This window comes from Syngnathus scovelli, chromosome 16 (assembly GCF_024217435.2).
Source record: "Syngnathus scovelli strain Florida chromosome 16, RoL_Ssco_1.2, whole genome shotgun sequence".
NCBI classification, from domain to species: domain Eukaryota; kingdom Metazoa; phylum Chordata; class Actinopteri; order Syngnathiformes; family Syngnathidae; genus Syngnathus; species Syngnathus scovelli.
This window is the reverse complement of record NC_090862.1, coordinates 8,371,581-8,385,881: the sequence shown is the minus strand read 5'-3', so window position 1 is coordinate 8,385,881 and position 14,301 is coordinate 8,371,581. Positions and strand designations below refer to the sequence as shown.

At 44.3% G+C, this 14,301-nt stretch overlaps 4 protein-coding genes across 7 annotated transcripts; 2 read left to right on the top strand and 2 right to left on the bottom strand.

Moving 5' to 3' along the window:
• Positions 1–77: 77 nt before the first annotated feature.
• On the bottom strand, positions 78–2,966 carry slc25a19 (solute carrier family 25 member 19). Of its 2 annotated transcripts, none has more exons than XM_049744194.2 (7): positions 2,818–2,966; positions 2,232–2,383; positions 2,010–2,165; positions 1,542–1,712; positions 1,290–1,470; positions 1,023–1,153; positions 78–797 (listed from the first exon to the last, which is right to left on the bottom strand). In XM_049744194.2, the coding sequence occupies exons 2-7, from the start codon at positions 2,361–2,363 to the stop codon at positions 582–584; spliced, it is 987 nt and encodes a 328-aa protein (XP_049600151.1). In that variant the 5' UTR covers positions 2,364–2,383; positions 2,818–2,966; the 3' UTR covers positions 78–581. The 2 variants fall into 2 exon arrangements, with proteins under 2 accessions (XP_049600151.1, XP_049600152.1); XM_049744195.2 differs by having other exon boundaries at positions 2,798–2,946.
• Positions 2,967–3,168: 202 nt separating this feature from the next.
• Positions 3,169–5,710, top strand: mif4gdb (MIF4G domain containing b). Of its 2 annotated transcripts, XM_049745839.2 has the most exons (7): positions 3,170–3,392; positions 3,675–3,739; positions 3,878–3,958; positions 4,019–4,128; positions 4,361–4,516; positions 4,712–4,804; positions 5,047–5,710. In XM_049745839.2, exons 3-7 carry the CDS (start codon positions 3,880–3,882, stop codon positions 5,272–5,274), a joined length of 666 nt encoding a protein of 221 aa, XP_049601796.1. In that variant the 5' UTR covers positions 3,170–3,392; positions 3,675–3,739; positions 3,878–3,879; the 3' UTR covers positions 5,275–5,710. The 2 variants fall into 2 exon arrangements, with proteins under 2 accessions (XP_049601797.1, XP_049601796.1); XM_049745840.2 differs by lacking the exon at positions 3,675–3,739 and having other exon boundaries at positions 3,169–3,392.
• mrps7 (mitochondrial ribosomal protein S7) lies at positions 5,382–7,514 on the bottom strand. Of its 2 annotated transcripts, none has more exons than XM_049745838.1 (5): positions 7,358–7,514; positions 6,778–6,969; positions 6,516–6,579; positions 6,257–6,424; positions 5,382–6,178 (listed from the first exon to the last, which is right to left on the bottom strand). In XM_049745838.1, exons 1-5 carry the CDS (start codon positions 7,399–7,401, stop codon positions 5,957–5,959), a joined length of 690 nt encoding a protein of 229 aa, XP_049601795.1. In that variant the 5' UTR covers positions 7,402–7,514; the 3' UTR covers positions 5,382–5,956. The 2 variants fall into 2 exon arrangements, with proteins under 2 accessions (XP_049601795.1, XP_049601794.1); XM_049745837.2 differs by lacking the exon at positions 7,358–7,514 and adding an exon at positions 7,193–7,349.
• A 112-nt stretch (positions 7,515–7,626) lies between these two features.
• Positions 7,627–14,280, top strand: gga3b (golgi associated, gamma adaptin ear containing, ARF binding protein 3b). The gene is made up of 17 exons (XM_049745825.1): positions 7,627–7,705; positions 7,991–8,075; positions 8,155–8,230; positions 8,301–8,399; positions 8,504–8,627; positions 8,703–8,806; positions 8,995–9,075; positions 9,229–9,366; positions 9,437–9,518; positions 9,598–9,708; positions 11,176–11,433; positions 11,936–12,021; positions 12,121–12,254; positions 12,351–12,625; positions 12,733–12,902; positions 13,104–13,214; positions 13,326–14,280. Exons 1-17 carry the CDS (start codon positions 7,666–7,668, stop codon positions 13,434–13,436), a joined length of 2,085 nt encoding a protein of 694 aa, XP_049601782.1. The 5' UTR covers positions 7,627–7,665; the 3' UTR covers positions 13,437–14,280.
• Positions 14,281–14,301: the final 21 nt, after the last annotated feature.

Genomic DNA, 14,301 nt, shown 5'->3' with positions numbered 1-14,301 from the left:
CAAGTCGGTGATTTGCTCATGACTCGCTTCCCTCCTGCGCAAAATATTTTTTTGAGAAACTGGCCCTTTTCACATGCTAAATAAAACAATGTAGCTTTTTTATTTTGCATTTGAGTACAGTACACAGCATATAACAGGACAGAGGTCCCTTGACTCCAAGTTTGATCCGTTCTGCATATAAGAAACCAACTTTTGGAAACAGAGGACATCATCTGCTTCTCTGGCTTTCTTAGAACCCGTGTTGACAAAAAAAGCAACAAACACCTGTACGGTCAGTGTGAGCACGCCAAGAAATGGTCGCCAGGTGAACTTCAATGCTGCCGTCGAGAGCGTCCGAAGCTCACTCGGGAGTAAACACAAACCCAAAAAGACAACAACACATGAACGAAGGCGTAACAAAATGGTTAAAAATGTGCAAAGCTGGGTATCATATTTAGAAAAAAATAAAACTTTTGGAGACATGATAATAGATAATAATAATAGAATACTTTCATAAATAAATGTTTTCAGTGTACAAAAGTAGCGTACTGTACATTGTGCCAAGTCAACGGCAAGTGGCCGTGATTCCATTTCCGCTTTGGCTATCTTGCCGCTGCACGACTGTCGAGGTGGCCGTTATTTGCCGGCACTTTGAGGTCTCGGAGCACCTTGAGGAACAATTCGTAGCAGAAGAAGGTGAAGCCGGTAGACAGGGCCGCCTTGAGCAAGCTGGGAGAGAGGCCTTTGAAGAAGCCTGGCATGCCCTCCTCTTTGGCAATCTGCGCCACGCAGTCTGCTAAACCTCGGTAGCGGCGCACCTATTTTGAGAGGGGGGGTGTCACTTGTGTGCTTTGACTCAATCTCAAATCATCCATATCTCCCCTGAACTGAATGGAACTGACAATGCGTTCCAGCCACCCAAATTACGTTTTTTTAATAGGAGACAAAATGACACTTTGTAGTATTATATATGACAGAAACAGAGTAATGATCGAATATTTGCCAGAGAGTATTGTTGTATGCTAAGTGAGGGCTCAGCTGACCTGTCCAAAGTGAACTCTGGCCTCCTCAAAGCCTGCAACTTGTAGTCTCTTCTTGAACAGGTCTAACGGATAGGTGACAGTTTTGCTAATCATTCCAGCTCCACTGCCACACAGCAGAGTTCTGAGATTTTCTTCAACGCACACAAAAATAAAACACACACACAAACACGTGAATAATCAAGAGACGAAAAGAAGAAAAAAACCCTGAAAAAACCCCCCACAGTAACTGATATTAAAAGCATGACAACATGACCTAAGTGCACTGACCTCCGGATTTGCCAGCAGAAGGTGGCGGGGCCAGCAGCCTTTTGAAGACGTTGTAGAAGAAGAACTGCAGGCCGGCATACGGAAACACGCCAATGAGCATCGGTGAGAGGCCACGGTAGAACGTCAGCGCGCCCCCAGAGTGCCACATGGTGCGCACGCCATCCGTCAGGTTCCTGTACAACTGCAAATGCACAAAACAATTCAGCCCAAAGTATCACTCCGGTTGGCCTGGTTTGAGTGGCCTCTTCCCACCTTGGGCTCGCCCTGTGCGGCAAAGCGTGTCCTGAGCGTGTCCAGAGGCTGACACGCCACCGTGGCCGAGCAAGCAGCAAAGCCTCCGCAAAAGAAATGCACCCCGGACGTCTGGCTGTTGAACGGCGTCGTGTCGTGGACCGCCTTGGTCAGAAACTCAAAAGCGGCAAACTGCAACAGAAATCCTACATATTTTAATATCAGCTTTTACACACACAGAGGCCTTCATTAACTTCATCGCACCACTGCTGTTTTTTTATCGTTTTTTACAGTATACAGAGTTTGTTTGACGGGTACTAAAATACTTGAATCACAGTTTTGAACTCTATTTTGCTTTAAGTGTCATTTTTATTGTCTTTAAAGTGCGTGGGAGGGTCATTGTATGGTCTCTCTCGATCAGCTTCACCAATCACGAGTGACTCTTTAAAGTATTCTACGTCGATAGTCGGCGGGTCGATTGTACAGCACCTGCACTGCTCCATAGCAGATGGAGAGCAGCTGTGCGGGGACGTGCCCCTTCCAAAAAGCAGGAAGGCCCTCTTCTCTGCGAATGCAACGTGCCGCCTGAAACAATCCCCAGTACTTCCCTCCTGCTCTTCGAGAGGAAAGACTCTCAATCTGAAGCTGGAAGGAAAAGAGATAATAATATCAAGAACGCAATACTCGTGTCCACCAGCTTTGTCACGCTACCTGAAATCGAATTTTAATGACATCCAAAGGGCTGATGAGGGCTCGGGTGACCATGCCAGCGGCCGACCCCGCCAGAGCGGCCTCCCAGGCACCGAGCAGTGACCCCTGCGCCGCAGGGTCATAGCCCACCATGTCACTTAGGGCTCTGCTACCTTTTCAAACAGACAAATAAGGATTCATTGTGACTTTTGTGCTCCCGTTGTCATCAAACAATGACAGATGTGGATAAATTGATTTTGGTCTTCCAGAAAATAACTACAATTTTAGAATATACAGGCGTAAACTTGCGCTTGGTAATTCATCTAAAATCAAGCAGCAGTCGATTCCTTCCATTTTCCAAGCACACTTAAACGCGAGAGGAAAATGGAAAATTTGAAGATTCAACCTCTCTTTTGTATTCATAAAATGGAGCGATAAATTAAGACAAAATGGTGAAACCACTTAAAGATGAGTAGTAATGTGAGAATCATTGTAAACAAACCCAGTAGAGGGCATGTTATAGGACTTGGTAAAAAGCTAAGCAAACAACGACATTTCGTGAAGAGGAATACAAAGGTCATAATAACCTGTGCAATCAATAACCTACTTGGATAACTTTTTCGGCCTTGATGAAAAAATATGCCCTATATCCTTCACGAAGACTTGGAAAATCTAACATGAGCAAGTCAAACGACTGCAGCTTCCACCATTGACTGTTACTACTTCCAGGTGATGAGCCAACGCGGTTGAAAAATATAAAAGTACAATACCGCCACCCATTGATGGCGTAGACAACTACATTAAATGATTAAACCACTTCTTGGACCATTCATTATAAATGTGCTTAGTAAAGTACAATTCAACACTCTAGTAGATTTTTTTTTAACAATTAACATGTGATACTTACAAAATATATCTCGAATTTTAAATAATTTGAAGGCAGGGGGCTCTCACCGCAAGGCGGCAACCGAGAGTTTGTCTCGTTGCAACGACCTAGCTTTGGTAAACGATCTTGTGCTAATATTGTATCTTTGAAATACTAAATTTACCTACGCGTGTGGATACAAGATTTATCTTGTAATGATATTTCATCTTTGAACGCATCCAGTACGCCATACCTATGCGAGTGAAGACGCGAAAAATCTTCAATTAACTTTCCATTTTGCGTAAGATTTTGCAAACGTAAGTAATAAAATCTAAACCAGATGTTTTTGTAACTCGACATTAAACTCTTCTTACGTTAAACTTAACTCCTACTTGTTGATTACGAGTAAACAAGCTAGCTTGGTAGCATCACGTTCGATTTAAAAACAACCAAAACAAAACATTTTTTACACAACTGCTCGTAACTGATATCATGAATAACCAAAAGTGTTTGGGGGTGTTGTTAGTAACTTGCTCATTTATCGCACTGCGACTTGAATGTGACCCGAGTTTGCTCATGTTAATCCTTGCTCTCTTTAGTCTGCAGCCAACTTGATGACACCACAGGATTTCGGAGCTATTGTTGTCGCTGCTAAATAGTTTAGGTGGGAGTTAAAATTCTAAGTTTTTTTATGGACTGCTCATTTCAAGTGATTTCTATTGTGAAATATAAAACAAAAATCCCAATACGCTATGCATTTCGAAATAATGTTTGTCATTGCATTCGTTGGTGTTCTCTGCAGCTATGGAAAACTCTCCTGAGGACTACAGAATCCAATCGTTTGACCTAGAAACGCAAATGTTGCTCAAAACAGCCTTGAAAGGTGCGTTCAACATACGAATAATCCCCAAAGGTGTCAGCGTACTCTAACATCATCTTCCAGATCCAGGGTCAGTGAATCTGGAGAAGGTGTCCAACATCATCGTGGATCAGTCGCTGAAGGACCAAGTGTTCAGCAAGGAGGCAGGACGTATCTGCTACACAATTGCACAGGTGCTTGCAATGTCAAGAGATGCCCTACATGTAATGGAGTGCAGTTCCGCATAAGTGGCCAGGGGTGCGTTTATTTACGCAATTGCAGCAAGTATCTATATTTGAATTTATACCAGGAGTAAGACTTTAAGTGCAAAAACAGAGGCCATTATTGTTAAAAATGAAGTTTTATGGTAAAATCGGTGAAAGGTTTTCACAAAATGATGTTGTGAAAATCTACTGTGCGGAACAGGCGGAGGCCAAGCAGAACAACGGCAGCGTGTTCAGGAGGAACTTACTGAACAGGCTCCAGCAGGAGTTCAAGGAACGCGAGGGGATCCGAGCTCGTTCCCTGCAGGAGTGGATCTGCTTCGTCACCTTCATCTGCAACATCTACGACTACCTCAAAGTGAGTGTGCAACCACCGACACCATCTGATTTTCACTGTTCATTGCATTGAATGAGAACGCCTCACATAACTGAGATTATGCAGTTGCACACGTGTGCACACCCTCGTATGGGATGTGACTGTTCTCAGAATCAACCAATCACATGCATGTTTAAAATGATTCGGTTTGGTTCTAACTTTTGCGATGTCCACCAGGTGAACAACATGCCCATGGTGGCACTGGTCAACCCCGTTTACGACTGTCTGACGAGGCTGGCGCAACCCGACGCTTTGACGAATGAAGAAGAGGTGAGAAAGAGTGCACACTTTTTTTTTTTTCAATGAGGTCTCTTATGAATGTGGTTTTTGTGTCTACTGAATCGTCATTTATGTTATATTGCTTCACAATTGCGTATGGACTAGATGTATAGTGTTGACACGTTACAATCCTGTTTTAGTTGCTTTTCTGCCTTCTTGTGGCATCACAAGGACAAACCAGGAGAATTATTCGTAGCACTGTACTCACCTCCAGCTTTGGTGCATCCTCTCAGGTGGACTGTCTGGTGCTGCAGCTCCATCGCATCGGGGAGCAGCTGGAAAAGGCCAATAGCCAGCGCATGGACGAACTTTTCTACCTGCTGCGCGACGGCTTCCTGCTCCAGGAGGGCCTCGCCTCCATGGCCCGCTTGCTGTTGCTGGAGATCCTGGAATTTAGGGCGGGGGGCTGGGTGCTCAGTGGCACGGCGCACAGATACTACTACAGCGAAATTGCAGACTGAAGGTGGCACAGAGGGACATTGGGGATGGAATGCAGCAGCAATTTTCATGATGGATATCAAGACTGTGCAATAGAGCCTCGGAGTTCAATTCCTGCGGTTCAGTCACATTAGTTATTCTTGTATTTATTCATTGTAGTTTTATACATTTTCAAAGAATTCCTTTCCATGAGAAAACATTTAAAGGTTAAAGTTGTGGTATTCCTGATAAGATATAAGCTGGTTTGACACTTTTTCTGATGTGTGACAATAGGCAAAGAAGTAGGAATATCAGGTGAAGTTTTGAGAAATATTTTCTTTCTAAAGATTTGCATTGCAGTTCCGCATTCAAGGTTTACAAGGTGTGAATGTTGTGGTTTTATTTTGGCAGACTGGTTTGTCAATGCTATTTTGTATTTGTTCCAATACATTTTAGATTGAAATAAAAATACAGCCTGAATTGTGCCCTTTTATTCAGCCGCATCAACTAATTTGTATATTGTATAAAATGTAATTTATGTTTGTTATACCTGTAAAAGAAGTTCCTCCACTACTCACACAAACACGAGTGAAATGAATTCCGACGTTACAATTCTGATGTCTTGAGCCATCCCTGTCGCTCCAAATTCTTCAGCCCTCCAGTCCATTATTTACATGACACCATTCAATGTCAAGAAGACGACTGCCCCCCCAGTCCAGTGCACTTCTACCACCAACGGTAATGCGCGTACGCTCTGTTGGCTTCGGCCATCTTATGCAGTTCAATCTTCTTCTTGAAGACATTTCCTTCCTTCACAGAGGCCGCCATCAGCTCCTGGGAGAGTTTTTCGTACATGTGTGTGCGCCGGTGCTTGTTCTCCCTGCACTCTGTGATCATCCATTTCATGGCAAGGAAGCGTCGCCTGTTCTCAGTTAGCGGAACTGGCACCTGAGTGACGAAAGGGTGTTGTGTTTTAAAATTTTATTTGTTACTTGCAATATTAAGTTTTATGAAATCAAAACTGACCTGGTAATATTTTCCACCTTTCTGGATGTTGGAAAGACCAACAACAGGCTTACAGTTGTCTAACGCTTGATGGAAGATGGCATAAGGGTTGCACTCAATCTCTTCTCTCTTTCCTTCTGGAGCTTTGTGGTACTTCTCCACCTGTTTCCTTTTAATTTGTTCCAATGTCTGAGAAAGGAGCACACACATTTTGAACTGACGATATCACACTCTTTAATTCACTCTCTGAAGATGTGAGGACATACAAGTGTGTTTGTACCTCTGTCATGATCTCCCTTGCCAAAACTTTGTTTCCATGCTTCATCATCATGTTGATGAACTTACTGGAAAACCCAAAATAAAACGATCAGCAATCAAATCAAATCTTCAGGTATCTGTACTCCAGTGTTTACTTTTGTGACAGCTCTAAACTTTTACTCTCCAACAACTCAACCAAAAAACACATTATCTGTATTTCTACTTAAGCACAGGGTGAGTAAAAGTTTTGCTATTTTGGCTCATTAAAGATGTATGAGAGGTACCTGATGACAGGATCATGGTAAACAGAGCTGGTGACGCTGTTTTCAGCTGCCTTGATGGGCCTGAGAGTCTTCAGTGCCTGCTCTTCCTTCTCCTCTTCGGTGAGTTCTGTCTCTGGTTTGTCATAGACCTCCTTCCTCACCTCTGGCTCCAGGTAGTATGGATTGTATCTGCTCCATCGCATCGCCAACACCCTCCATACACAAAACATTCAGCATATCAGGCCATCATAATAATTTGTAACACATTTCAGTTAGAAGAATGCTGTTGGCACCATAATCAGTATAACAATGCTGTACATTCCTATGTGCAATGATGGGAGGGGATGAATCTATCAACACAAGCCTCATTGAACCAACAAAACAAGATATTATTGAAATTAATATCTAGTGATGATATTCAAACATATATGCAAACCTATGTGCATGCATAAAGTCCAGTCGGACTGTACTGATCATCATGAAACATGGCAGCAACATTTCTCGACTGTCTATTTAACTTTCCTTGAAAAAAATGCGATAGAGTAAAATTACATTAAATTTAATGCTAGAGTAACATTACAGATTTGCAACGCAACATTACCTGGGCGTCCAAGGTTTTAAAAACCCACTAATGGAAGTGGCCATGTTGAAAATGTCAGTTCGTCTATTAGGACCCAGACACACAGTTTAGTAGCCCGTAACGATGCCTTCCAAAAATACAAATATTGTATGAATGTATTATGTTGTTTGAAATACAAACAACAATAAAATTCTAATTGTACTGTGGTTGAATTTATGTTTTACTATATGCAATTTTTTGTTCCTACAATGTATTATATTTAGCCAAGAATGCCATTATACGCAACTCTCGTTTATACGCTCGTAACATCTCGCGATGCCTTGATTGCTATGGCGTATCAGGAAGGGGAGTCGCTTGAATCCTGGCTCAGTGAGTGATTATTGCTATTTTATCAATCAAAACATACCTGCTATCATGCAGATTCCAATGCCAGGGTCACAATACAGTAAATTATTTTATACAGTAGATGTCAGCACTGCTTTCAAGCACTTTCGGCGCCATTATGGTCGTCACTGGTCTATGTGTGCATCATGTCAGTCATCAGGGTGGAGATCTGTTTTTAAATATGTCTGTTGACTTGACACGAGTTATGAATTGTATGATTGGACTAATAATCAAATCATATGGACGCGCGCGCGCGTGTGTGTGTCTCAGATAAAGCCACCCATCCAACTAACAGACAAGAGGACTGGGAGTACATCATTGGCTTCTGTGACCAAGTCAACAAAGAACTTGAAGGGTTTGTTTTATATTCACAAAACGTTTGTCATTTTCCTCCCCTGGGAAAAATATATATTATTTGAACTTTCTTCCTGCAGCCCCCAAATTGCAATACCATTACTAGTCCACAAAATCCACTCACCACAAGAATGGGAAGCTCTTCAGGCTCTTACAGTAAGAAGAACAATCTTCTGTGCAGCATAAGCAAGCTTGATTGATTTAAATATCTTGATTGTGTGCGCAGGTGTTAGAGGCGTGCATGAAAAACTGCGGGAGGAGGTTTCATAATGAAGTTGGAAAATATCGATTTTTAAACGAGTTGATTAAAGTCGTGTCTCCAAAGGTGAGTTCTCTTATTTGCTGTACAACGGACCCCCATCTATCTCAGGGGATCCACCCCGGTCCTCAAAATGTTTGGCCAAACCTGATAATTTCACTGATTTCCAGTACATGGGCGACAGCGCACCCGAGAAGGCAAAGACAAAGATTGTAGAAATGCTGTACAGCTGGACCGTGGCATTCCCTAATGAGCCCAAGATAAACGAAGCCTACCAAACACTGAGAAGACAAGGTATGCTTTGACACAATTTGGAGCAGCCTTCTTTTCCTCTCCCTTTCTCTGTTCATGACAACTCTCTTCCCAAAGGGCTGGTGACCCGGGACCCAGAATTGCCGCTGGACCGGACTTTGATTCCCTCTCCGCCCACACGGCCCAAACACCCTGTGTTTGACAACGAAGACATGGGGAAGGTCTGCAAGCTTTTGTTATGATATTTGATAAACAGATTGCAAACTGCTCCAGATGATTACTCAGTTACTTGCGCTTGTTTTGTCGGCAATGTTTCTATGTTGGTGTGTGTGTGTGTGTGTGTGTGTGTGTGCGCGCGTGCGTGTGTGCGTGCGTGCGTGCGTGCGTGTGTGTGTGTGTGTGTCCACAGCTCCTTACTGAGCTTCTCCGGAGCAAAAATCCTGAAGACCTCCAGGAGGCCAACAGGTTAATCAAAAATATGGTTAAGGAGGTGAGACACTTCAACAATCATGTCGTGTTTTAAAATCTAAACGAAATTATCTTCAAATATTTCATACAATTATTTTGTTTAGTATTTACGAACTTTGTCGTCATGGTAACCGCCAGAGCTGATTTTGCGATTACATCGTCTGTCATTCCCCAGGATGAGGTGCGGGTGCAGAAGGCATCAAAACGCTGCAACACGCTGGAGGAGGTAAACATCAACGTCAAGCTCTTGTCCGAGATGCTGTCCCACTACGACAAAGATTCCTCGTCAGAGTCTGACAAGGAGATTATGAAGGTTTGCCTTTTAAAAAAAGGTCACGTCACATCAAAGCCTTACTTGACAACCTTGCTCTTTGCTGCCTTAGGAACTGTATGACCGCTGTGATAAGCTGAGGCGGGCCGCTTTCAAAATGGCCACAGAGGCTGAGGACAACGACACCAGTTTAGGTTTGCCAAGTTCTTCCACCCGATCAGTTAAGGAAAATTGATGAACTCTTAACGAGGGATGAATGGTTACTCTGCTCAGGTGACATCCTGCAGGCCAGCGATGACCTCTCCAGAGTCATCAACGCCTACAAGAAAATTGTTGAGGGCTTGCCCATCAATGGAGACAGCCTGGAGCCTCGTGGACATAATGGTTAGACGATTATATGAGCCCACACATTGACACACAAGAGAAAATGCACACACACACACACGCACACACACACACACACACACACACACACACACACACACACACACACACGCACACACACACACACACACACACACACACACACACAGTCAAACCTCGGTTTTCAACCATAATCCGTTCCAGAAGGCAGTACGAGAAGTGAATCGATCAAATTCCGAGTCTGTTTTTCCCATTACAAATTAAGAGAAAAAATGTAATCCATTCCAAGACTAAAAAAAACGCCTTATTTAAGCATTTTTTCATTTGTGCATTTTTGTCCATCACGCAACTGTAGCGCACTGCCGACCGCGCAACTGCACCGCGCTGGTCGCATTATTGTGACAGAGCCGTCGCTGAAATTTAGAAAATATTTTTAAAGTCCTGATGTACTTTCCAAAATTTAAGTAGACCTCAGTGCGCAGGGAGCTTCATTTGGTCCGATCATGCAACCGCAGCGTGCCGGGCGCTCACTGTCGCATTGCTTTAATAGCGTCTTTGTGTTTTCAAAGTCAAAGTCTGCTTTATTGTCAATTTCTTCACATGCCAAGACACACAAAGAAATCGAAATTACGTTCCCACTATCCCACAGTGACAAGACATAGTACACAATATACATACAAGTAAACAACACACAAAAAAAACAAGAAGGCACAAACAATGAATAAATAAGAGTGATGAATAAATAATAAATAAATAACACAATAAATAATAAGAGCAAAAATGGAGCAAGTGTGCATACAGCAGACGGTCAGAAGATAGCGCAAAAGTACAGGATGCTATGCAGAAGGGGGAAGAGAGTTCAGGATCCTAACAGCCCAGAGAATGAAGCTGTTTGTGAGTCTGGTGGTGCGGGAGCGCAGGCTCCTGTACCTCTTCCCAGAGGGCAGAAGATCAAACAAAGAGTGAGCGGGGTGACTCACATCACTCACAATCGTGGCAACCTTGCGGGTGAGATGGGAGGTGTAAATGTCCTTCAGGGAGGGGAGTGACGCACCAATAATCTTACCAGCCGTGTTCACTATGTGCTGCAGGGCCTTCATGTCGTATTCAGTGCAGCTACCACCCCAGACAGCGATACAACTGGAGAGGACGCTCTCAATGGTCCCACGGCAGAATGTAGTCATTACGGCCGGAGGAGCACTCGCTCGCCTGAGTTTCCGCAGGAAGTACAGGCGGCGCTGAGCTTTCTTTGCCAGGAGAGGTCCTCACCGATGTGCACCCCCAGAAATCTGGTGCTGCTCACTCTCTCCACCACAGCACCGTCGACAACCGAAACAAAGAAATCTCGAATTTTCCGTTCGAATTCCGATTTGTTTGAGAACCGGGACATTTGAAAAGCGAGGTTTGACAGTATATAGAAATGACACACGCACTCATGAGCCATCTTTTCATCCGGCGCGTCACAATCTTGCCGCGTTTACCTTCCAGACTCACCAGAGACGACGGACACACTCGTGGACCTGGCCGGCGGCGCTGACCCGCCGAGCCCTCCTCAACCCGCAGTCCCCGCGCTGCTCTCCGGCGATCTGTCAGACATCTTGGGAGACTCATCCTTCCCCGCCCTGCCGCCGCCTCCTAAACAGCCGACGGGCTCTCCGGCCCGTCAGGGCAGCGGTCCGGCTCACCCTCCGCCTGACTTCGCCTCCGACGCGCTCTCGCTTCTTGATCAGGAGCTGCTGTCGTTAGGTGCTCGCACAACTCCTTGACTTATAAGCAAAAACAGTTGAAAAGTCTAAGTGTGTATTCAGACCAGGGTTCGATTTTAACACTGGTCCGGACGCTTTATGCAGGTGTGAATACACACAAATGAATCCTGGTGCGGATTAAAGAACCAGACTGAGACCCACTTTTTAAAGTGGTCTCGGTTCGCTTCAGGTGTGAATACAAACAGTGTACATCCGAACCAACAGCACAAATATGCAGAGCAGGAACGCAGCACGTAGGACTTGCATTTTTCCTCTATTTCCGGGTCTGTGCTCTGTGAGCCACCCTGGTCATTGCTCTCCAATGGGAGCACAGATCGTCACAAGCGTGGATGTGTTGACAAAATATATTTCACTTGCAAAATAGGAATAGGAACCGCACCAAACGAAAACAATTAAGTCTGATTTTGGCCCGGACCACACAAGCGAACTAAAGGACTTTTCTGATCTGAATACACCCTAAATGAATTTTGTATCTCTTGCAGGACTAAAAGATGAGGACCCCGCATTAGCAGGCAACCAACCCAAACCAAAGGTGAACGAAGCGACCAATCAATGGAGTTCTTTGCAGGTATTTTCCACTGCGAGTTCCACGTTGTCCCTTCTAGTACACACATAAAAAGGAAAAGGTACACAGAACAAATGCTCAAAAGGCTTTCCGTGCCTTCAGGCCCCTGCATCGTGTACAGATTTGTTTGGGAGCGCTCTATGCCCGGCTCCACTCTTACCCCCGGCAGAACCTGACTTGACCTCACTCAAGAATCTTCAAGACTTGGCTATGATGGGCTTCCCCGATCACAAAAGGTATGTTTTTTTTCTACTTTGTTATATTAGTCACAATTTGTATGTTATCTCTAATAGCTGTGATGAATAAAACATGTGACTTTGCACATTTCCCAGTCATATGATGATGGGAAGCAATTTCAGGGCGCCGCCAGTCGTTCCTCCCCCTGCGGGCGTGTCGAACTCCCCCTCTCCAGCATCTCTCCTTCAAACCGTTCTGCCCAGCTCGCCTGCTCTGACCCACACCAAGGTCCAGAACCTAGCCTCCGTCCCGGGCAGCCCGCTGTTCCACCCGGTCTCCCCAGCCCACGCCGCCGCTCAGGGAAGCCCTGCCAGAGCGGCGCAGATATCCCTGAGCAATGTTCACGTTCCTCTGGAGGCCATCAGACCCAGTAAGACCGACTAACGGATTACACTCAAATAGATTTGGCTAATTGGCTGGGTGTCATGTCTGCTGGCTTCCGATCGACTAGCCGCTAACCCGTTCTTCCCGCTGTAGGTAAAGTGCTGCCGGTCACCGCCTACGACAAGGACGGCGTTCGAGTTCTGTTCAACTTTGCCTCCGACTCTCCCCCCGGCAGGCTCGACGTGTTAGTCATGGTGGTGTCCATGCTCAACACGGCACCACTCCCTGTGCACGGGGTGGTACTGCAAGCTGCTGTACCAAAGGTAAGAAGTTGTGCTTTTTCTGAAACATCCAAAGAAGCCACAAGATGGCGCCAAAGCCCCTTCTAACAAAAGCAATGCTTTGGCACCATCTTGTGGTATCTTGGCACTAGCTTTAATTTTTAACAAAGCCAAGCCTGACTAATGTAAAAGTAGTGATTTGTCATCATCTAATGTCATCACTATACAATTATCCTATTCTAGTCAATGAAGGTGAAGCTGCAGCCTCCTTCGGGAACAGAACTGGCCGCGTTCAACCCCATCCTGCCCCCGGCCTCCATCACACAGATCATGCTGCTGGCCAATCCAATGAAGGTGAGTCACACCCACACACGCAAATGTCACATTACTCTCAATACGGATCAGCTGACGTCACCTCACGTTTTGCTAACTCGCAGTCATTGTTTGTTGTTTGCATGTTTTCAGGAGAAGGTTCGCCTGCGTTACAAACTGGCATTCACACTTGGGGGTGTAATGTGCAACGAGGTGGGGGAAGTGGACCAGTTCCCCCCGCCCGAGGCATGGGGACACCTATAAACACAAAACTCCAGACAACTATCATCACTCCGTTAATACAGTTGAAACGACTTAACATTTTAGTTTTTTTTCTTCTTACTAAAACAAAAATGTCATATGTTTCCTCTGACAGGAATAGCTAATGTTTACACCCGTAATGACAAAAATCATGATAAATTAAATCTTAATGGGGATAAACCTATGCGTACATTTTCAGAATTTGTAACTAGAAAATCCATCTGGCAAATGTGTCAGATCCCCAGTATTTTAGCATTTATTTGTATTTATTCACTGTTCATACAGTGTCACCATTATAGTACTTTTTTTTTTAACAAAGATTTTGCGATGTCACTGTAGAAGGATTACTTTCTAATAACCAAAAGACTTGAGTGTAGCGCAGCTTCTATTTCATTTGACGTTATTCATTGATTATCATTTTTCTTCAACTAGTATCGGGGAGGACAAAACCAGCCGCAACATATTCAGATCGACATTATCATTTGAAAGGAGTTGATGAGCTTGGTCTGGCAAAAGTTGTGCTTTGTTGCCATCTATGAGCAATTCTAAGCCTTCACTTTAGCAGGCGTCCACGATATTTGCTGTATGTTTATCTGTCAGTTAACATCGAACCTTGACAATGTGAAATAAGATATATGGACATAAACGAAAGTAAATATTCGGCAGTGGAATTGCGTCATGGTGACGACTCCGCAAAGCCTCGTTTGCATCTGAGATGTGCAGAAGCGTGTGTTAAATGTACATAAATCAAATCTACTGTATTGTCATTTGTGAATATGTGACATGTTTTACATTTGTACATTCAGTTTGTTTGCAGCATGAAATAAATATTTGTGTGTGAGTGGAAGCTGGTGTGTTATGAAAGAAG

Excerpts from the sequence above, each read along its gene's own strand:
- slc25a19 (XM_049744194.2), bottom strand. The coding sequence starts at position 2,363 with ATGGTGGGCTATGACCCTGCGGCGCAGGGGTCACTGCTCGGTGCCTGG. Across the intron at positions 1,713-2,009 it reads TCTGCTATGGAGCAGTGCAG|TTTGCCGCTTTTGAGTTTCT; the intron begins GTGCTGTACAAT and ends TTTCTGTTGCAG. Across the intron at positions 798-1,022 it reads CCAGAGTTCACTTTGGACAG|GTGCGCCGCTACCGAGGTTT; the intron begins GTCAGCTGAGCC and ends CTCTCAAAATAG.
- mif4gdb (XM_049745840.2), top strand. The coding sequence starts at position 3,880 with ATGGAAAACTCTCCTGAGGACTACAGAATCCAATCGTTTGACCTAGAA. Across the intron at positions 3,959-4,018 it reads GCTCAAAACAGCCTTGAAAG|ATCCAGGGTCAGTGAATCTG; the intron begins GTGCGTTCAACA and ends ATCATCTTCCAG. Across the intron at positions 4,517-4,711 it reads ACATCTACGACTACCTCAAA|GTGAACAACATGCCCATGGT; the intron begins GTGAGTGTGCAA and ends GATGTCCACCAG.
- mrps7 (XM_049745837.2), bottom strand. The coding sequence starts at position 7,254 with ATGTTGCTGCCATGTTTCATGATGATCAGTACAGTCCGACTGGACTTT. Across the intron at positions 6,970-7,192 it reads GACTTTATGCATGCACATAG|GGTGTTGGCGATGCGATGGA; the intron begins GTTTGCATATAT and ends TTGTGTATGGAG. Across the intron at positions 6,425-6,515 it reads CAAGGGAGATCATGACAGAG|ACATTGGAACAAATTAAAAG; the intron begins GTACAAACACAC and ends CTCCTTTCTCAG.
- gga3b (XM_049745825.1), top strand. The coding sequence starts at position 7,666 with ATGGCGTATCAGGAAGGGGAGTCGCTTGAATCCTGGCTCA. Across the intron at positions 8,076-8,154 it reads GTCAACAAAGAACTTGAAGG|CCCCCAAATTGCAATACCAT; the intron begins GTTTGTTTTATA and ends TTCTTCCTGCAG. Across the intron at positions 12,022-12,120 it reads ATCAATGGAGTTCTTTGCAG|GCCCCTGCATCGTGTACAGA; the intron begins GTATTTTCCACT and ends CCGTGCCTTCAG.